This window comes from Syngnathus leptorhynchus, chromosome 2 (genome assembly GCF_054491065.1).
Source record: "Syngnathus leptorhynchus isolate UIUO chromosome 2, UIUO_Slep, whole genome shotgun sequence".
Lineage (NCBI taxonomy): Eukaryota > Metazoa > Chordata > Actinopteri > Syngnathiformes > Syngnathidae > Syngnathus > Syngnathus leptorhynchus.
In genome coordinates this window covers 4277218-4300013 of record NC_141196.1, presented here as the reverse complement: position 1 = coordinate 4300013, position 22796 = coordinate 4277218, and the positions used below count along the sequence as shown (strand labels likewise).

Below are 22796 nucleotides of genomic sequence, written 5' to 3'. Positions count from 1 at the left end.
CAAGCGCTAATGTTGGCCATTAGTGCATCCGTGCAGGAAAAAGTGCGGTGGCCACGGTTAGGGCTTGTGCTAATGAAACTCTTTCCAGATGCGTAACGGGACAAATAGAAAAAAAAATAGTGATAACAAATGCGACACTGTAAAACACGTCGCGGTCATCACCACGAACGTTCAAACGCTCCTCGTCGTTAATTTAGAGAGGCCACAAATGTAAAGACGAATGTTGGAACGGGTTTCATTTGGGGGAAAAAAGGCACAAAATTGGAGGAAATATAGAGTCAGTAGATTGTATGGAGGAAAACGTGCAAAATTTGGAGATCCCAGTTTGTGTTTAATTGCCTCGAGATGCCACAAGATGGTGGCCAAGCGTGACTTGTGGCAAAACCAAGATTCCTTTAATGACTTCAACTTTGTCCAGTTGTCACTAGATGGCACTAACGTAATATTTTTTTCAATTCTCGATTCGTGAAGAAATATCAGCTCAAACTTAGAAATACATGTTTTTCATTGGAAGACAACCTGAAGAGGTACCGATTGGTTTTCGATCTCAGGGAAGTCAGCGGTGCCATGCAGGAAAAATGGTGTTCTTTCAAAACGTCTCTAAATGGATGATTGCAGGCTTTCAGCTTTGACATTCAAAGTTTTTATTTGGCTTCTTGAAAATGTAGAATTTTTTTTGTTTGTTTCTCAAAATCAGTCACCGCTTGACGGCCGCCAAATTGCGATGCTGTTCAACAAACAGTGTGTGTGACACATCCCGCATTTATCCCGTCTCATAAATTGGGCAATTGCGTTTGAAACTCGTCGCTGCCTTGCAGGACTCGTAGGAAATCCGGTGAATAATTCAGACTTGGCTTTTATCTTTATGGAGGAGCCGTGTTGACTGGTTAAAAGCCGATGATGGAGGCGAGAGTTGAGTGGCTAATTATCGAGATCTTGACACGTCCTCCTTGTGTTGTCGTCATCGTCCATTAGTGTAACTATGCATTAGCACCCAGCGCCAATGGAGCGTGCCGACCATCAAGTCGGGGATGGGTGCTCTAAGATGGATGCCGAACCTGATGTCAAGACTCCTTCAATGGAGGCTGCCAAATTTTCGGGGGTCGAGGAAGAATATTCTCTCTCTTTTTTTTTTTTTTTTAAATCTCAGTTAATACTTTATTATTGCAATGATTATTTGTATTATAATTATTATTATCGTAATGACGACGGTAAGAATATGCATTTTACTTCATACATGCCTTTATTTAATCTTATTTTGAAAATGCTTCACAGATTTAATTTGGCAAGCATTTTTTTAAACACTACGATAAGAATTTTATGAAAATTATTTTGCAGCTCTACAAGCAACAGATTGTGGCACCTTGAGTTGGAGAAACGCAGCCTTACATTCATTATCACTTTTTTTTTTTTCTCTAATGAACATTTTTCCAAGCGAGACTTTCCACTGCGTTGACTTTTAGGTGGCAAATCAGCAGTTTTGAAGTTTGCCAGCCGCAGCTTGGCCATGCTTGATGGGGGGAAAAATTAGGCGCTTATTTAATAACGCATGACGTGCACGACCCGTGCTGTGAAAATAAAACTTGTTGGATACTTAAATGACCCAGCACCAATGACCGACGTATCGTCAAAGCACCTCCAAAAATGTTTTTCATTGGATATGAACTAACATGCAACATTTGTAGATATATGCACTAGCGGAGCTAGAGGGGGGGATGTGGGGGCACGAGACCCCAATAAATAATATATAAAATAATAATAATAATAAGATAAATTGACTGTTTCAGGAATTGTTTTCACATTTTCCCTTGTCCCATCATATAGAACATAATTTTGTAAAAGTAAAAAAAAAAAAAAGGAGAAATCGATACTACTGGATTTTCACTGGAGAAAATCCATAACCTGTAAAAAAAAAGAAGTGGAACAAATACCTCTGTTGAGCGACGCCGAGCTGTTGATGTCGCCGGTCATGAAAGACGACTCCGACTGTTTTCGGACCGTGTCGTTCCACATCCGACGGATCCGACTCTGCGGGATCGACAAACAACAGCGTTAAAAGAGTCACGGGCCGCCTTATGCCGGGCCTCAGATCAAAGTCGGGGAGCGTCCGTAGCTAGTCAATAATAAAGTCATCAGTCAGGCTTTCCCAATCTGTGTCTGGGGGAGTGAAGACTCACTCCGAGACGGTCCAATCCAAGTTAATTATGGCGGAGTCCCACGGGCTGTTGCCCAAGCAAAGGGTCTCTGCTATCTGACAACTCTGGATCCTGAGGCACGGGGGGGATCGGGATTAGGCATGTACTGGTGGTATTGCTGAGCTAGCAGGTAAATTCCACTTTGGGTGATCTTTATAGTTTGAGAAATCAATGGTTGGAAAGGGATGTTCTGGCATTGCCGGAAAATGGTTTGGCCCGGGGACACTAAGTGACAAATGAAGTTCACTGTTGAACACCAAGGTAAGGTGACATGGCCGCCATTAAAATAATTCTGTAATTATGTACATTAACGCATATGAAAACAAATTTTTATTTTTTTCTGGATTTTTTTTTACCAAATTTAACAGTAAATACTATCATTAAAAATTGAATTAACTTCTGTTCCTTTTGCCCACACGACATATTTGCAGTGCCATCATTAATTAATATGTGAGAGTGCCTTGGCATTGCTGGATTTATTTTTGACAGATTTTAAACGGCAACTGAATTTTTCTGCGATTCCAACATGGCAACAAGACAACCGCAATATGATTTGTGCCTTCTTTTAAAAGGTGAGCTTAGCGTCTTCTTCAGTGTTTCCACACTCGTCAAATGAAAATGCCGACGTCCCATCAAAACTGCGTGTATAATTAAATGCGCTGATCTGCATGTTGAATCCAATCGTGGGTTTGCCGCCGCATGCTCGACTCTAAGGACGATTTATAATTAAGGCCGGCCGCGAGTCCCATGCTTTTGGAAAATGGACATGGTGTTCAATTACAGAGTATTCATCCAATGTTTTGACGGCAACGTGGGAGGAATGCGGGAACAATCGAGGCGACAAGGAAAAATGTACCAAATTCCATATCTGATGCGCCTCCTTAAAATGTCCCCCTGCTTTTTAAAAGTTAATTATTATGGTTAATGATTGCGTCTTCCACTTGGGCATGGTGAATTATTGGAAGGTATCAGCACCAATTTTCTATGGCGGGTAATTAGTCTTCTTTTAATAAACAGACGGGAGCTGTAAAAAAAACAAAAAACTAATTAGCAATGAGGAAAAACAAACTTAGAAGAAATCTATTGGCATTTTTTGACAATTAATTAAAAGTGACTAGAAGATGTTGAGATTCAATCAGCGAGGAAATGCGAAAAATTGGACGATCAATTCCAGTCCGGTCAACCGATAGAAAACTAGCAAAGCACGGCAGCAGTTTTTATTGGTAAAATGATGGTACTATCACAAAAGGAGCTGTTGTCAAGTGCCTCTTTACCTCTCCAATATAATGTGGTCAGATATTATGTCGTTACGTTAATGTATTTATTATTCAATCGTGCGCAGATAAAAGAATGAGGTGAGGCAGGCAGAATTCTTCCTCACTAAGGCGATGGACTACTATTTTGCAAAAAAAAAAAGCCTGGGATTCCTAGAGACTCCCAAAGACCAATCATTAAAGTTTTGTTCGTAATTTTTTTTTTTTAGTCTTAATTGACACACTTAATTTTCTTTCGTTATCATTTTGACTGCCCTCAAAATATCTAACCTTAAAACACTTTTCAAAACTGGACCACCAATCAAAAGGTCCATCCATCCATTTTCTGAACTGCTTAGTCCCCACGGGAGTCGCGGGCATGCTGGAGCCTATCCCAGCCGTCATCGGGCAGTAGGCGGGGGACACCCTGAACTGGTTGCCAACCAATCAAAAGGTGAGTGTGTTTTTTTTTGGGGGGGGGGGGAGCAAGTCTTGTAAATCATTTTAAACACAAGCAACTTGTCTAGTACATGAGATCGGACAACCTGTGAGCCAGCAGAGTAGCGTCCAGGAGTACGAGAAGCATTCCCCTTGGAACCAATGGAGCTTTCCATGCTTTTACCACTGCAGCAGTGCGTCCGCAGGCACTTGCCAAACTCTTTGCGTACCTGAAAAAACCAAAGTGAGGCAAATGTTTTGTGGAAATGAGCCACCGGTCGATTGGACGCTCATTCGCCCTACCTTCTTCTGCAGCACGCAGTGGAAGATGAAGATGAACATGCCTTGCAGCGAATTAAAGATGGTGAAGAGGTAGGCCATGACTACCGTGCTCTCGTTGACGTACATCAGGCCGAAGGCCCAGGTGAGGCCCAGCAGGCACAGCAAGGCGATGGCTCCGATCACCCACGATCTTCAAACACAACCCATTTGCTTAAATCAACGGCTCAAAATGTACACGACTCGCAAATAGCTACCAGCTGAAATTTCGTAATGAACTCATTCACTGCCATTGACGGCTATAGACGTCAAATATCAATTTTAACCTAGCTGGCAGTGAATTTGTTCAGCTAAAATGCACATTTTTGTGAGTAGTTTAGCTTTCGTTGTTGGTGCTTTTGTGCTTGTGAATTTTGAGCCCTGGAAATGTTTAAGTCACATCTGGGTCCAAAAATGATGCGCAAAATAAAGCAACAAGGTTGTTGAATGAATGGAAGATATGGCAGACAAATAAATGAGATGACAAAGGATGTAATGCACTCTTGAGCTTTTACAGTCTTGGCTACGTTTTTGAAACGCATACTAGACGATCATAAAATTGCGACTTCATATATTGGATAATGGAGGTCCGTATAAATGGCAGCAAAAAACAAATATATTTACTTTTACTGCAAGAGATTTACAACCCAATCCATATTTCACTCAGTTTAATTGCCTTAAGTGTCTCGTAATGTTGGGGCAAACCGAGACATGCGGTATTTCGTGTATGTTTTCGTAAGCTTGTTAGATTAATAAGCGAGTGGCTCAAATTTCAAATATATATATTTTTTCCCGTGGAAGGCAACGTTCAAGTCGTTGAGTTATTTTTCTAAAGCTCAGATCGACGATGTCTCTACAAGTCGACAAAAAGTTCGAAGATTTTTAAGTTGCCAGATTCTATTTTTTTTGTGACTAGAATTACAATTTTGTGCTGAGGTTGAAAGTTTTGATGGATTGTTGTAAATTTCCGTGCGATCCCAAAGTTTGCCGCTACTCATAACGCTACTTTTCGGGTGGAATATGTCATAAATCATAAATCATGTCATCGGGTGGGGATTCGGGTTCTTGGTTTTTCGAGTGCGAGGTCAAATGAAAAATGGCTTTGAGCGGGAAAGGGGGTCGACAATTTTCCCAAATTTGCCTTACTTGATCTCGGGTTCATAATCCTGAGAGCTGGGCAAAAAAAACCAAAAAAAACATGAGAACATAAAGAAGAAACGCATTACCCAAATTATGTGGTAAACATTAGGAGGGGGGGGGGGGCGCAGTGACATCGGAGATCGAAACGCATCACAAGCGGCATTCCCGTCGTTTCGGACAAAAGGACTGATTTGTGATTTACAGGCCGGCATTATCTCTGCTCACAGGAACATCTAGCCGCCGTCGTAAACACTGGCAGACCTTCGCGTTTAAAGCACTAATAAATGGCTCAGGTGTGCTGTGAAATGTGTGATTTATGAATTCCACATCATTTTCCTGGGGCTGTCTTAATGACCTGGCGGGAGCGGGTACTTCATCAAGGCAAGCGCGATGCCAAGAGTGGGCAAAAAAAGCAGAGCGCTGTCCTCTAACTAGAGGTCATCAAAAATACTGACTCCTGCACACAAAATGCAAATAAACTAAAGAAAAGGAAAAATGTAAGGCTGATACATCAAAAATAAATAAATGAATAAATAATATGATTGTTTCCCCAATTTCAAAGATATTGTGCTTCTGTGGAACATAAAAGTTGAAAAGTTAAAATGCACTATAAATGTTCAAGGTGAACTTAATTTAACTTTGGGAAATTTCTGAATGCACAATGTCTGAATTTTGATGCTCAGCAAAAGAACAGTTGTGCAAAAAAGTACGGGAACATTCAATAGTTGCAATTTCTAGAAATTTAGAAAATAACAAATTTAATTTCATTCCAATATTTCTAAATTGTATTCATCATGTATAAAATGTCAATAGAACCAACTCTCAGCGTAATGCAGTCGAGAGAAGGCAACCCAGAATAAAACTCAAAGTTTCATTGCGCTCATCACCAAACCGAAGCACTAAAAATTGGCAATTTGGTGCCACCAAATTGTTATCAATTTCCTGCAAATTCACACGAATGAGCAGAGGTGTCAATCATTGCGACACCGTGTGGCTCATTTCCCGTACGAGCCAAAGATAAATGCTTCACCGGGCTCGAGAGTATCCAAGAATTATGCAAAAAAAAAAAAAAAGTATTCAAATGTACACTGATATTGAACTGCACGACATAATACTCAAAAGTGCTTCAATTTGCCAGACAGAATATTATTCAGTGAAAAAAATATCCTGTAGAACATTTTCATCAAAGCCACCATGTGACCCAAAGCTTGATCAACAGAATATTAGGAATTTATACTTATATCGGCACAACAATAAACTCACTCTATTATGTCATGTAAATAAAAAAATAAAAAAATCTCAACTTTTGGGGGAGCTTGGGAGCAAAAACATCCAATACTTAATCCGGGAAAGTCAGGAAGGGCAAAATCACGTGAAAAACACAACAGCCACTGTAATCTACACTGAAAAAAATACGGCGTCTTACCAGTGCAACTCTACAATAACGCATCCGTCGTAATAACGGTGGCTAAAATGAGGAAAGAAACAAAATCAAGGTGAAAATGATAAAAGAAGAACACAAGAGAATGAAGCAAAGCAGCGTGGTGACAACAACTTGGCGTGACAGCAAAATCCCTACTCGCATCAAATCAAATAAAAAGATAAAAACAAAGCCAAAGTCCCGACGACAAATAAGCTGCCGTTCATGTTTACACATAAAGCGGAACAACCTTGACTTGGTCATGATGAAATACAAGCACAGATTGGCGCCACCGTTGCTGTCATTTCTCTGAGTAATGGGCTTTACCTTTAAAAAAAAAAAACCAAAAAAAAAAACCCACAACTGTCAGATGAATGAGGGCTGCCAATTTTGTGGCGGTCACACGGAACGTGGCTGACTGTTTTGAAGTCACGTTAGGAGCGTGGCTTAAGGCGCATTAGGGGAGCTCGGCGTTATCAATCATAACCGGAAGGGCAGCGACTGTCTGACAGACCCTCGGTCTGTCCGCAATTTGGGCAGAATGAGCGCTAAATATTTCATAGAAGTGGGACAAAAATAATATTCTTTGAAAAACAGGAGAAAGAAATATAGACTATGCCACATAATTAAACGTAATATATTATAATTTTTTTTTTTAAAGAATAATATTTTTGTGGGACAAAAATATTCTTGGAAAAACAGGAGAAAAAAAAATATGTAGACAATGCCACAGAATTAAATAAAAAAAAAAATAGTTTACAAGTCTATTAAGTGTTGAATGCTAGATGGTGTCATAAAACTGCGCCGCCTGCCTCGCTCTATGGGAGCAGTACACATTCTGTCGCTTCAAGATTGAAAATTTGGATATTTATTTTAGACATTAACAAAGAATAAGGTCAGATTCATTTATGCAAATTACCAGAGGTGGGCAGTCCGTTGAAACTTGTTCAAATACCTTTGCAAATATGTTTGAATGTACTTGTAGGCCATATGCTAAAAGCATTTTTTTTTGTATACAATTTTTTCTGAAAGTCTTTCAAATCGTGGCGACAGGTTGTCAATTAGCCATGATGGAAGCGCAGGAAAAAAAAAACCCACAATGACAGACTGTTGACGATTCTTTTGAATTGGCTAATGGCGGGCCGGCAAAATTTACTTCTGCATATTAACACAACTCAGTCCATCCATTTGTGCTTTTATGACATGACTCATGGCTCCTTACAAAAGCCGATGTTGCTACAGCGGGTGGCTTTTGTAAAGCATTGCGGTCTTTTTCTTTTTTTGGTCAAGGGTACTTTGATGTGGATGGCTGGTGTGGCGCCATTTTGATCAATGACAGAGTCATAAATTGGCAATTTGATCGTTTTTTGCTTGAAATGATCATAAGCAAAGAACACGCCTGGCTTCGGCGAGGCTTCATTAAGCATAAGGGTATAAAAAGGCAGCTCCCTTAGTACCATTTCAAAGCGCACGCCATGAAAATAGGTAGGCATGGACGCTAAGTGCAATCCGAGTGCTCTTACTTGATGTTGTCCAGGCAACCGGAATCGGGCTTTAGGATGGCCGTGTGATGGAACATCTTGTAGAGCGCAATGCCCAGGAAGATCACGTTGAGCTGCGGGAAAGAAGCCGAGACGCATCTATTCATTTCAAATCATGACCACTTTGGAGCGCAAAGTCCGCCTGCCCCTCACTTTGCCAAACAGAGCGCAAAATCCTACGAAACCTCCGTGATGGTACAAGCGCAAGTTCCCCGCTCCCCCCCCCACCCCGCCCTCACAGACAAACGCGGCCAAGGATGACAGATGCGTACTTGTAGGAGCGAGCCCTTCCACCTGACTTATTCATACGCCTCTCATCTTAGTCACACCAGAAAAAAAGAAACAGCAGAGTGACGCATTTAAAAACAACAATTTCTTTCTTCCCTTCCTGGAAATTGGCAAAAGTCCACACAAGCAAATCCAAACTCATTTGCCCTAAAATGCTTGAAAAGTAAAAATTCAATACTTTTTTGTTTTCCACTGAATACTTGCGCCGGCATGAAATATTCACATCAAATATGAATTATATTCTATTGAATTAATTTTTAATGCAGCGTGTGGACTTCCAAGAGAAAGGATGTACAAAATTGGACACACTTATCATTTCACGAGTGAAGCACCAAGCTGGAAAATGGTAAAAGGGGAAAGAGTTACGTTTAAAATATAAAGCTTGAAAGCATTAAAAAAAATAAAAAATAAAAAGTTTTTCTCTCATGTCAAGTTTTTGGCAGGTTATTAAATCTGGATTTTGAGATTTTTTTTTGTTTTGACCTATAAAAGCTTGCACAATACGGATTTGATCATTTATATACAGTTTTGTATGTCGCTATAGTCTATAAACGTTTTTTCTGTTTATATTTTTGAGTTTCTAGAATGTATATTTCATATTTTCTCCAATGCATTAATGACTAAAACAGAGGATCCACCGTATTTATTCATGGGATTCAAAATAGAATTTTCTATGGGTTTCAATCTGTCACTCATTCTTTCAATTTTCCTGATTTTATTTCCCAGGAAAACCCCCCCCGAGACAGATTAAAGAAAAAAAAATGACCAAATCATCAGTCACGTCTTACCTTTTGATTGCAAATTGAAAAGCGATTGAACAAACCATCCGATTCAATGGGACATCTCGCTTTGCAAATTTAGGCAATTTTTTTTTTGGAACAGAGGTGACAAATTGGAACATTATTCATTCAACAAAGCCAAAACCTCTTGAAAGCCACCAAAAAAAAAAAATCACCCATGTTGAGCTAATTTCTAAGGATTCCTGAGCCCAGTTTAGGAGCACCTCGAGCTATTTTAATTGGATTTGTGCTCCAGCACACCAACATTGATATTCTCCTTGCTACATTGACGAGAGAAAAGGAATGCGTCACGACACGAGGCAACCGCCGGGATATATGCTTTGCTGTTGTCGCGCGATTCCCAAAAGTGGAGCGTGACGAGCGCCGCGTCGTGCATGTCAGGATTTAGCGAGTGGCAGGAAGCCGGGCAGGAAGATTGCTGCTGTAGATCATCCAAGTGGGATGAAGCCAGGATGTTTTCTGACATGTTTGTTAATCCGCATGGCCATGAATAATCTTGAAATCACCGCTTGTCTATTATCACTCCAACCAATGAATAACCTTTGCAGGAACATGGTGAAAAATAATCGTTTTTAGGGTATGGCTAGCTGTTGCCGCTAACAGAATAAAATGGCTTCAAATTTGTAGCCCACCTTTCACATACACCTGAACTTTGATTCCACGTGACCTCCTGTCTAACGCAGTTTGGTCATGGACCCATTTAATTTTTTTGCCATAAATACATTTTCAAGTAGTATTTTAAATGGACGATATAAAGACTGAAGCTAAATGACTAGCCCGTAAACTTTAGCGCTAGTGGTTTGATGGATTTCCATGACTAATTTAAAGGTGTTTGATAATAAGACAGCTGGGATTGTTTTTGATTCGGAAAGGGGAAGTCAAAATGACTCGGCAAAAACCCCGCTTCGGCTGCCCAACAACATGCTTTTCTAAAAAAAAAAAAAAACAAGACTTTCTATACAAGACGTTTTCGGGGGTTAACGCAATTCCCAAATTCTGGACCCCAAAGTCTGCATAAAATCAAGATTTATGTGTTGTTCTTACTGATCAATAGATTCAAAATGAGGACTAGATCCCGAGACTCCTCTCGCCGGTGATTCCATCTTAAAGGTTGGAATTGAGCCACAGCTACTGTTTTAAACCTGCCCGATCAATAAAAGATCTTCAGAAAACTGGAAAAATATGAGCTATTGTGTTGTTATCTTGGCCCAATTGGCCTTCTCCGTGCGTGCCCCCCGGGCAAGGAAACAGGATGACAACAAAAAAAAAGAAGGTAGCGAAGTAGGGGAAGGAGGATCAATCATAATCACGGTGTGGATTACTCTAACACCGTGAGTTCACTCTCCTTCCCCGCCTTCTGCCTACGATTGGTCTCCGCCGGCAACTGCGACGGGGTGACAAATTGCAATAAATTCTCCGTGCCCCTCATTGGTTTTCCTTGACGGCCACGAGCCCGCCGGTGGGGTCTGCGTTCGACAGGGCAGAGAGGGCAAAGAAAAGGATCTGTACGGGCCGTTTATGCGGCGACCCGCGGGCTAAGTAGGGTTAATGAACACAAGGTTGGGGGTGGGTCGCACTTACCATAATTATCAAGGTTGCCGGTCCGATGAAACTCCAAATGAAATAGGTGTCAAGGCGAAGCCAGCAACTGCAATGACAAGCGTGGACAAGGATGTTAGCAATGGTGTACGCAAGTGATTCTCAAACCGACATTCTCAGACCTCCGTCTGTGAAAGAAGAAAAAAAAAATCTATTAAAGAATAATCCTTATCTATATAAAATTTCACTGGGGGCACCGAGAAAACGAACACCAGGAAGGTTTGAATTTTTATGAAAATTCACCTTGTATTTAGGAACCATACTATATGCTACATGCTATATACTAACAACTAGTACTTGCTATATGCTACATGTTGAGCGGGTAAACGTATTGGAATAAATAAAAAAAAGGTGATAATGTGAAATGTAAATTTGGACAAATGTCTCTTATTTAAAAAAAAGTTGAAGGATCCCTGGTGTACAGTCTGCCTCTCTAGCAGCCACTAAGGTACATTGAATTGGCCGACAAAGCAAAAAAAATGGCCAATGGACCAACATAAAGGCTGATGAAGACCAGAGCTCAACCCGATTTGCTTTCAATTTGCCGGGTTAAGGTAGAAAATTAGCGTCACAGATGATAATTTATGGACGATTCAATTAGTGGCAAATTGAATCCCGACTGTATCACTCAAAAGGAATTGTTTCGACCTCGACCCGCAAGCCCCGCCCGTTAAACCTTGGCGACAAAGCGCCTTACAAGCTCTGACGACTCTGCGCGGGGCACCGCAATCACGACAATAATGAAACCGCGTGTCCCTCTGACCTCATAACGAGACGAAACAAGAACAGGAAGCGTGAGAAAGGGAAGCAGCTAGCTGACGGAATATGGAATGTGACTCATGGCTTGTGGTTGAATTATTAATTGTCTAATCTCCGCTGCTTGCTGCTGATAGACATCTCCATTTTTCTTTTTGGTGAATCAAAAATGACTTTTTTCACACTTCCCCGAGGGAATAGTCAACATCCTCGGTTTGGAAATGAACCGTACTGTTTATGGTTGCGGTCACTGAGAGTGATCGTGGTTGGGAAATCTTATGTGCCATTCTGGAGATGAGTTCAAGGTCATCAGCATTTTTCCAGAAATAAACGATCTTAAAATGTCTTCGTTGGTCTCGACTGACTGAATTTATACAAGGTCACGGTGAGCAAAGTCAAATCCGTAAACGGGACTAGTCATCGTTTCATCGAGCACAACTGATGGTTTCTCTCAATTTCAAACAGACGGTTCTAGAATGTTTACAATGTGAAACCAAAGACAACCGTATCTCCATTTTCTCTGGCAGATGGCATCTGATTTTAGAGGCTGAGGCAAGTTTTACGGCAGATTAACCCGGAAAGGTGGGTCGACCAATTGGTATGACTCCGCTGGGTCAGGAGACTTTTTCTGGAAATGAGTCTTTACGTGTTAGTAGCTGTGCTCACTGACAGTGAAGCTCACTCTGACTGACGAGTCCACAAATAAAAAATGTGATGGTCTGGAAAGAAAATCTGTTCGGGCAACCAAACACATCTCAGTAGAGTCGATAAAATAGACCACCCATTTTGGCTCTGTTCCCACGGAGGAGGCGTCTCCGATTTCCAGGAGAAAACAGCCGACGGAATTGAGAACGGTGCAAACAACGTGTTTACGCCGGCTCAACGTTTTGTCTCCTAAAGGCTCGACGACGCTTTGAAAACGAGAGCGACTACTTTATCAGAAGTGACAGGGCTTGATGCCTTTTCCCTGAGACGAGGGCTCGGAGAAAAACACACGGACGGCGTAACGAAGAGGGAAAAGGCGCAAAACAAAAAAAGATGCGCTGGCAGCTCTTCAAAGCGTGCCACCGCGTGCACCTTCCGTTATATATCACGCGCAAGGTTATGTTGTTCATTTTTTGCCTCCTTCCTCAGATGGCAGACAGATTTAACGACTCGGTGGGCGGCCGGAGCTGCAGGCGTGTCTTCAGTCTCCACCGGTGTGTCTTTGACTTTTGGAGAGCATCAAGTTTCTCTCCCAAGTTTCTCACCCCCGTGTTACTTTTCTCCAACGCGTATCCCTCTCGAGGAACCGGCGAGAAAAACGTGGGCAGCTCAAAACTGCCTGCTCCTGCTCGAGGGGAGGCGGGCTTTCTACTCCCGATTTCCACATCTGAAAAGAGGCGACTATTCTTTATTGAAGGTAACAAGTCATTCAAAAGCTCCCCTCATCCTTCAAGAGCCCGGTGTAATTGTTCCACCGGTGGCGGGCGTTAATTATTCACGTGATGGTGGCAAGCAATCGCCGCCATCCATCACCACCGACTGAGACTCTGCACGTCTCGAAACGTACCGGCTTGTGTGTGACATTAGCGTGACGCTAACTTATCATTGAAATTGGTTGGTATGTCTCACAATAATTAATAAAAGGAGGCTAATTGAAAATAGGCAATTATTTGTGTCACGTAAATGTACATAGCAAATAATGCTACCATAGGGTTAATGAAAGAAAATTGGGTAAAGAGGTTATGAGAGGGATTTATTTGAGGGTGGCAATTATTTATTTGAGAGGGATAACACAGCTCGAGACTAACTGGGATACGGTGTCGATTATTTGAGGAAATATTTTTTTTCCTAAATAACTGACACACCTGTCACCGATTAAAGGATTTTCCATAGGCGAGAATGCAATTTAAATATTTGGATGACACAAGTATCAATTTTCTATGTTCTACACCGATACTCACGCTCTGTCCGTGCCGTAACTTCGGTAGTCCACCGCCGCCGAGACGGCCACGACGAGGGCCGGGACCCCGTAGCCCACCAGGTAGAAGTAACGTCGACGCGAGTGCTCGCTCTCAAACACTTCCACCAGCAGGATGTAAAGCTGCACGCCCTCCAGGAACATCCAGGTGAATGCCGCTAGGAAGAAGAAGTGCAGCAGGGCGGCAAAGACGGCGCACGCAATCTAAAGTGGAGGGAGGTTACATTTTGGGGTCATTTGCTCACGCAATTTGGGAGAAACGTAGAATTGCGGCGCAATAATCGGGTGGCAAATGCACGAGCTGCCGCCGCGTTAAGGTAAAATGTTTCAATCGTCACCCCCTTCTCTAACATTATATAGTGCGTACACAGCGTTGACTAATTATGTGCGCAGTTGAACATTACTAGCTTATTTTGTCCCTGAAATTGATTCAATTAAACGTGTGAAGGCTTGAGTGGACATTAATTGTGCTCCGTGAGAGAGCCATGAATCGCACCCATAAAATCTTATGGAAGGCAAAAAGCATTTGAATGAATGCACAGGATACGTCCTTAAGGCATTCATAGCCACACTGAAATGATGCAAAAAGCTAGCCGATTATACCCAAAAATATTTGGATTATTTTTGACAAATTAGAAAATATATAGGATTTTATCTAATGATTTAAAAAAAACAAAAAAACAAGTGGTATCATGATTTTGTAATGTAAATATAAATTACAAATATTTATATTTAATGATGTCAAAATGGTTGTTGAGGCCACATTGACATTAGGAATAATATATACATTATTATCATTATTATTATTATAAATACATTTATTGGTAATGTATAATTTTACATTAAATTCCAGATAGTATATGTAATTTAATTTAATTTTTATTACAGGATGAATAATATTACAATATCTATTATAATAAGAGAAGGAAGTGGAGTCTTACCGGTTGGTCGGCCCGATTGATCCCGATGAGGAAGAGTGACTCTGCGATGAAAAGGCAGAGGCACAAGTTCTTGTGGATGGTGTTGCGGTCGCTCTGGAGGCCACGGAAGAAGCAGAAGGTGAAGAGGCTGACCAGCAGGCACACCAGCGAAAGGAGGATGCCAACCCAAGTGATGACATCCAGAAGCATGTCATGAACTGGGTCCGTGTTCTGGCATTAAAAAAAAAATTAAAAATAAATAGTGTTATGATGTTTCTCACGAAAAGCAAAAATGTTCCCCCGGTCGATGGGACCCGGGGTGTGATTAATGCTCCAATGGTGTCAGAAAGGTTGAAATATATATTTCCGTACATAAATCCCGGAAAAATATTTTTCCAGCCTCGAGGCGGATTACCTGAGGATTTCCCATCTGGATGCTGCGTCGTTAGTTAACGACTTGCTATCACGATGCTAATGACAAAGACTAAAATATTTTTAAAAAACTTGTTTCTCTTGTATGAAGCTTAAGGGAGTGACAACTTGATTTATTAACTAAACATAATTACTGCCTCCAAATACTTGGGTCAGCTTTTGAGGCGCCTTAATTTCCCAGAGGGCGAGTCCTCTTTTTCAGGCTGCTGGGCATTGATTTAAGAAAAAAAAAAAGTCTTCAAAAGAGAAGCCTACAAGAGCAAACTACTACGAGAGATTCTGTCTCGAAAATTGAAATCTAAACCACGTCGACTAGACAATCGTGGCAAAGTTTGATGCCTTGCTCTAACACATTGGCTTGCAGCGGAAAGTTATGCCGCCGTGCTTGGCAGGTGCAAGGCTGATGCGTCGGGCGACGTTAGCTTCATAGCATCGTGAGAGCGAGGACCCCGAGGTCCCCGGGCCTAGTGAGCTGTACAAGCTCTATCCATCACACTCTCACCTTCAATCGAAAAAAGAATGCACGGGAGAAAGGCTGATGCTGAAACACAGTGAAGGGCAGCGAGTGTATCTACACTTCAGTGATGGATTTACTGTGAAACGATTTCTTTATTCTTGGTGGTGGGTGATGGCCGTGAGCCACTATGCCTCTGCTGGGAGGGAGGGAGAAGAGGGTTGAGGTGGAGGCTCAGCTAAGGCGGGTTGCCAAATGATGCAATCTGCAGCTCACCTCACGCAAAAAAAAAAAAAAAAAGCCTCCATGATGCGAGTACATAGAAGGTGTTGGAGGCGGGCGGCTGTCATTTTCTGGCGTTCGCTCACTGTGTGACACAGGCCCCAAAGCTACTTTAGGAAACATACGGTATGTACAACACCAAGCATTTGGGATTCAGTCGACATGTCAGGAGGAAAAAGTCTCAAAAACACATCCAGGAAAAGATACAAAACAGTTGCCATTTTAACAGGATAGCCCCGAAAAGAAATACGCTAATATGTTAATTAGACGGTAAGGAAGTCAGCCATTTTGGTTTGAAGTAGCCGTTTTGGCTAAGTAGCATCATCTGGAAATAACGTGCAACCTGTTCCAAAAAGGATATATGTATTTTATGTCCTTTTTATATTTCATCTTGTGTGCTTATAATAATTTGTTTTTGCACCAAAGCTCAAATTTCGATGTACTGTGTACAACGACAATAAAGGCGATTCTGATTCTCAGGAAGGTAAGGAAGTCAGCCATTTTGGTTTGAAGTAGCCATTTTGGCTAAGCAGCGTCATCTGGAAATAACGTGCCCCCCCCTCGTTACAAAAAAAAAAAATCCAGTTTGTCTTAACAATGTATAATTTGGCTGTCTTAAGAAGCCGCGACCACAAAGGCACAGAAAGTCAGCCATTTTGGTGGCCGTTTTCAGGTGACCTTCAAAAAACATTTTTAGTAAATTGTTGAAGCATATCCCTCATGGCTGTGTAAACAAATCCCGTGTAAACATATCTGTGTCGTCTAGATTATACGTCTCTTCTGTTCGGAATGATCCGATTTCGACATGTGCGAAGCGAGTGCTTTTGATGTGACGCCGACGGCGATAACCTTGAGACGTCCCGTCGCCGAGCCTCGGGACGCAAGCGCGACGAGATGTTTGAAATTGGTGATAAATAATCACATTTGGCCGTGGGATTTAGAGCTTTTTAACATTGCACATTTCTCGAAGTGCTTCACGGGCATTCGGTGAATGTCAAACAGCAAACCATGCGGTGGAAGTTTTCTTTTACATCAGGCACTGCTTTGAACAGCCCTCTTTTTTTTCAAACCACAAATATTTTATAACCATTGGAGGGAGGCATTTATTTTTCAACCACAACTTGGTGTCTATTCGAGGAACAGATACTATTTGAGGAAGTATACTGATTGTGATTGTCTCTTGGAGAGTGGCTTTTACATTTCAGTAGCCGACTCAAGCCCTCTACATACTCGAGTAAATAAGTTTCCTTGGTTCCGATTCAAATCAATCATGGGTGGTGTCATTGGCCTATAGACTATTTTTGGGAAAAACGCTATCAATGTCAAACAGCCGAAGCTTCCTTTTCCCACTGGGCGCCACTCTGAACAACCTTCTTTAAAACCCTTCTAATACGGCTACTTTTGAAATTCAAATGCTCCATTTGTGACCATTTGTGACAGCGGCTCTTTGAAATTGACTCTCAAGAAATATAGAGTAGGCAGGATGAAGCCCGAGGGAGGGGGGGGGAGGGGGGCATAGAGTCACCACAAAGTGCCACTGTTCTCGACGAACCAGTAAGTCTAAATCAGTGGCACATCCCAGCGGATGATGGAGAGGGTGATATTTGTGGAGCATCCATCAATGTCGTCGCCGGAGTACCTCCACCGCGGCGGCGGCGGCGAAGCGAAGCAGCGACGCCAAAGGACAGTCAAGGTTGCCTTTGTTTGCGCGTACACTGGAGGCGCCGATGACAAGAGGGTGAGGACGGCAAAAGGTGGGCAATGACGGTACGGGACACGGATGCCATCCCGACAGCTGTTCCGACCGTCATAAATCGGTAGCCCGGGTTCACATGACACCTGGCTGTATTTCAAGTCCGTACAAGCGGAGTTACGCCTTGCCAATTGGATGGGCTTCATGCTGAGAGATGAAATAAAAGATGACTTCCTTTTCATCGCGCCACACTCGGAACACTTTGGTGTATCCCGACATTATAGGTTCTGTGGTTCCCAATCTTTTGTGATGTCATGAATGAAATCCAAAGTTCCAACAGGTTTTACCAACGTCCTACCTTAACATCCACGTGGGCCATGAGGACGGCGAAGTTAGTGAGATGGGTGCAGGAGCAGGTGGTGTGCGTCCTGTTGTTGCCTAGCAAGCGACAGTCCTGTGTTGACCAGAAGCCGGTCATGGTTCGCTTGGAGTAGCTCCAGAATGAACAGTTGGGGTTAAAGTTCTCCTCAGATTGCTGTGGGAATCAAAGTAGACAATTGATGATGTTTTGAACTCTCTTTATGTTGCGTTTTAAATGTCGAAAGTTCACTTCTCTTTCTCCTTGCATACCTGCAGGTGTCTTATGGTAAAGATGACCGGGTCGGAGAGGTAGACTTTATTGGCGTCCTTGTTGATGGTGGCCGTGATCACGGGCGAGTTGACTATAACGGAATAATTGGTCGCCATGGCGTCGCTGCCCAACTTCATGCTGGCGTTCTCCGTGGACAAGTACACGCCGATATGCTTGTACAGCACGAAAGCAATGCGGATCTCGCCTGTGAGGGAGGCCGAGAACAATCGTGACAATTACGCACCGCACTTTGGGAATAAAGCAGACATTTCTAAAACTCAACGCCGCCAATTAGAGAGGTCTTGGCGCCACCGCATCCCAGCTGCGGCCGGGGCATAATAGAATGTTAGCGAGATAAAAAAAACATACTGTAGGACAAAGATACATTTTTTTTTTTGCCCTCCACCATTTGCAAAGTAGAATTTGAATCGAAATCCCCAGACAACCGATAGCGCGACCCATGAGCTTGTCATGATTTCCATTCGTATCCCTGAAAGGAAGCTTTGTTAACACCAGAATTGAAAGAGATGTATGGTTAAACCGCTCACAATAAGACCAGGGTAAACGAAGCAATTCTATGTGGCGACAACAAAAAAAAAAATGGAAAACATTCTCGCATCAACAAACAATTGCTGAAAATTGCACGTTGCGGCGGCCACTCATACATTGGTTCAGATGACAAAGAGAGACATTTTCCTTGTTGATCATCGCTTCCCGTGCTCATTCATATTCACTCTCCACCTCCTTCCTACGTCTCACTTTTCAACGGCAAAGTTACCCCCCCGCCGTGACTTCGATCGCTCGGCTAGATGAAAGGAAAACAATTTAGGTCATATAACACCGGATGGCGGCGAGAAATATATCCCGCCGGCCCGCGTGAACGACGGCGATAGACACGGGCTTTTATTTTTTTTTTTCCCATCCCGCTGAGTGGCGACCACATTTGCATTGAATGCATTCTAAAAATGCCATTGTTCTTGATGTATTCAAGCACCTCATTTACACACCATTAGAGGCAGGTGAACCACATGTGTTCAGTGCTGTGCCTCCGTGTACGTTCTGTATAATTACCGGACAACAAAGGTGACTAAAAGGAAAGATTGCAATGTAGCGTGTTGGTCTGCCACGCTATTTATAGATGATGTTGCTCAAAGTATTATGAATGTGAGTGTAAAGTTTAGTTTTCTATGTGTAAACTTTATGTACCCTTCACAACCTTAATGACAAGTGGGGTTCCTCAAGGGTCAATCTTTGAAACCCTTTTGTTCTGTCTATGCTGGCTATCACGGCTCAGCAAATCTAACTATCAACGTCCCCGAGTGGAAAAAAAAAAAGCAATTATTTGCTATGATAACATCTATTAGGATTCAGTTAAATAGAGTAGAAGCACGAAAAAAAAAAATGGATAGGGCAGGATATCATCAAAAAAGGATAAAACGGGCTAAAGGTACTTGCCGTTTCTTCCGTGCTGCTTTAGCGTGTTGGCCGACAGTTGGATGGAGCTGCCGTGTCCGCCCGTTTGGGGGAATTTCAGGTCAGGCAAATTCCCGTCGGTGCTCATTCGTGCAACCTCCAATTCTATACACACAATTAACCATCAATTATATGAGGCAACCCAGAACATTGATCATCATGAATACCAATAATGATAATGGGAAGTATCTACTTGAGGGAGGTTGGCGTCTATTTATTACTGTCATATAGGACATTGAGACTTAACAATTCGCTCAAATCTAAGCTTTCCACTTGCGACTTTTGGAAGCGTCTCTGTTCGGCACCAGCTCCCTCGCAGTTACGTAAAAATGCTTTAGGGCTAACGCTAATCTGTAGGAATCTGTGGGCGAGATAAGCACACCAAAGAGGCAGACAAAGGACGTCCGTTTCTAAAAAGGGGATCGATAACGAGTCCCAGTCATCACCATGCTTAACTGGGCCACCTTATTCTGGTTATAGAAGGCGCGGTACAGCGCAAACAAGAGAGGCGAGGCCTAGTAAACATGTCGCCGGCGCGTAATTAACAAGCGTACTGCCGCGAGCTGTAAAGTCTCCCCCGGGTTGAGCCGCTGTCGTCTCGTTCACCTTCGGAACGAGCCTGGATTCGCCCTAATACCCAGATGAATTGTGCGGCGGATATAATAAAATCCATTTTATTAATTCGCCTCACTGCCGCTTCCTTACGAGCCACAAGACCTATATTTTATATTTTTAGGTTGCCATGGTAGCGTGGGGGGCTTAAAACCCGCTGATGCTAATTTACCCTCGCTCGAAGATTCTAGGTTGAAACTTACAACGTGTATTATTTTCACCATGGAAATGATCACTCACAGTGAGATAGATTCTATTAGACAGAGGCGTTTATTCGGCTGGAGTAGAATTGGAAGTAACACCCGGTGACTAATTGGGGCTTGGAATGTTTGAGGAAATATTTTCTGTGTGTGCTGGTCCTTATAATAACACCTGATGACGTGACATTTATTTTTTATGAGTGTATGACATACTTGGTGAATAATTTGGACAACGAGTCAAATATTTGAGGAAACGCTTGTCCTCATTATCACAATATTAACAATAGGAGTTTATTTGAGTCAGACGCACTTAACGTTAGCATCCACTAGTCCAGGGTTATCAAACTCATTTTTGTCGCGGGCCACATCGTCGTCATAGTTTGCTTCGGACGGCCATTATGACAGTATAGGCTACACAATAAACTTATAAAGAACTAGTTTTGAAATCAGAGACAATGAAAAACTTTTTTTTATACATTTTAAAAAAGATGAATGGTACTAATAATTCCCAGCATTTTTTTTCTAAAAGTGAAGACAATTTTGAATTTTAGTATTGACAAACGGAAGTCGTTGCACAAGTTGTCTTTGCGGGCCACATAAAATGATGTGACGGGCCGCATCTGGCCCCCGGGCCTTGATTTTGACACCTACGTACTAATCGATGAAAAACATTTAAGTGCTCGTCGTTACAAATATTGAAAGTAATGAGAAAATAATCAGGCGTCTACAAGAAGACCAATCGGAGGTGAAGCATTTGTTTTTATGAAGCACATGAGAAATTTGCAGGCCGATAATATACTCACGTATATTGTCAGTGTTCTCCTGCACGATGTCGGTCTTGAGTAGGTTGTCGGCGAGAACGAAGGCTCCCTGCTCGACCGTGTCCAACAGGGTGGTAGCGGCGCGCAGCTGCTCGCCCGTACTCAGTTCGCGCCACGCCGCCTGAGTCTGCGGCTGAAGCAGATTGTTCACCGTCTCCACCATGGCCTGCGAGTGTGGAATTTCAGAGGTTTTTATTTTTAAATAGAAAGAAATAACAGTGAAGACTGAATTTAATCAAAACATAGACAAGTGACAATTTGAATGTAACTAAATTAGCAATTGAGCATCATTATTCCCTGCCTTGGCCACCGGGGGCAGTATAACACAAAACAACGGGGGTTCATTGTACACACTGTTCTGCATTAAATACAAAACAACAAACGCTGTAAATAAAGCAAAGGCCGCTCACAAGAATTCCTGCGAAACGCAACTGTAGGTGGGAGTCTTTAATGGCCGTGATGGATTTTCTTCCGTGCCAACATTCCCGTCACATAAAAAGCCACTCGGGTGAAAAATGCCGCGACGTTGCTGCGCGGATGTAGCGGCTATTTACCACTAGCGTAACTATCCAGCGCGAGCCTCTGACGCTCGTTAACGTCGGCGAGCGGCCATTAACAGCCCGCTTTTAATCCGACGACAACAATGCTGGCGCGAGTAAAGCGGAGGAACAAACCGGAACATTTGCAAGACAAGATGAAAAATTAAGAGCCATTAAAGATTTAAAAATGCCAATGGCGATATCCGAGCATTGAATCCTAATTGGTTAGGAGCACGCCGTCGATTCAAATACGGATTCTGCTGTTCCCTTCGCTCATCTTCAAAAGCGACTTAGTGCACGCACAAGATGGGAAGGATTCATTTAATGAACTTTTTTTTTTTTTTAATGAAGAGCATTATGAAAGCTACTTTGGGAATCAACGTTAAAAACGGTGATGAAGTTAAAGGCAATAAGCGGAATAGTCCAAATGATTGCCTGATCAAAACAGTGAACGAAAACAGCCCGTAGTGATTTTGTCACCAAAGTATTTAAAAAAAAAAAAAAAAAGTCTGTACAAGACCATTTGCTGCATTTATGGTAGGTAAGATGTTTATTCGAGAGGAGGATCACATTTTGAATCAGTCTTTTATCAGTATATCATTTCATTTACCTGACGCATAAAATAAAAGGTGTATTTGAGCTAGGCATTTATTATTATCATTTATGATTATTTTACAAGGTCCTCATTTTAAATTAGAATCTTATCAGTATCGAGTTTAATTCACACAGATAACAATAAATATTTTTTTAATTAAATAAAGGAGCATATTAGAGATGTGAGAATTTATTAGAAAGGAGACCTTTATATTTTAAAATCATACATTTCTATGTCTAAAAACTTCCTAATTGTATTTTATGCCTCCCTCTTTGTCTCGCTCTTTCTCTCACCTTTGCAATTCGGATGTAATGATTCATCATTTGCTGCAATCACACCTTATGTGCGAGAGGCGCAGGTTGAGTTGCTCTCAATTAAAGAAGCTTTTTTCTTTTAATACCGCCCCTTCAGGCAGCTGACATTTGTCTCCCCT

The 22796-nt window shown here is 42.1% G+C and overlaps 1 protein-coding gene across 3 annotated transcripts in view; it reads right to left on the bottom strand.

The window, feature by feature from the left end:
- LOC147060199 (adhesion G protein-coupled receptor L3) overlaps positions 1–22796 on the bottom strand; it is an 89895-nt gene that overhangs the window by 4071 nt on the left and 63028 nt on the right. For all 3 annotated transcript variants that reach the window (XM_085905510.1, XM_085905511.1, XM_085905512.1), the window contains 11 exons: positions 21212–21395; positions 19579–19701; positions 18123–18328; positions 17851–18027; positions 14653–14862; positions 13695–13915; positions 10975–11041; positions 8288–8379; positions 4190–4358; positions 3994–4116; positions 1932–2028 (listed from right to left, as the gene is read on the bottom strand). In XM_085905510.1, coding sequence (XP_085761636.1) covers positions 1932–2028; positions 3994–4116; positions 4190–4358; positions 8288–8379; positions 10975–11041; positions 13695–13915; positions 14653–14862; positions 17851–18027; positions 18123–18328; positions 19579–19701; positions 21212–21395 — 1669 coding nt within the window. The remainder of the gene's footprint in view (positions 1–1931; positions 2029–3993; positions 4117–4189; positions 4359–8287; positions 8380–10974; positions 11042–13694; positions 13916–14652; positions 14863–17850; positions 18028–18122; positions 18329–19578; positions 19702–21211; positions 21396–22796) is intronic.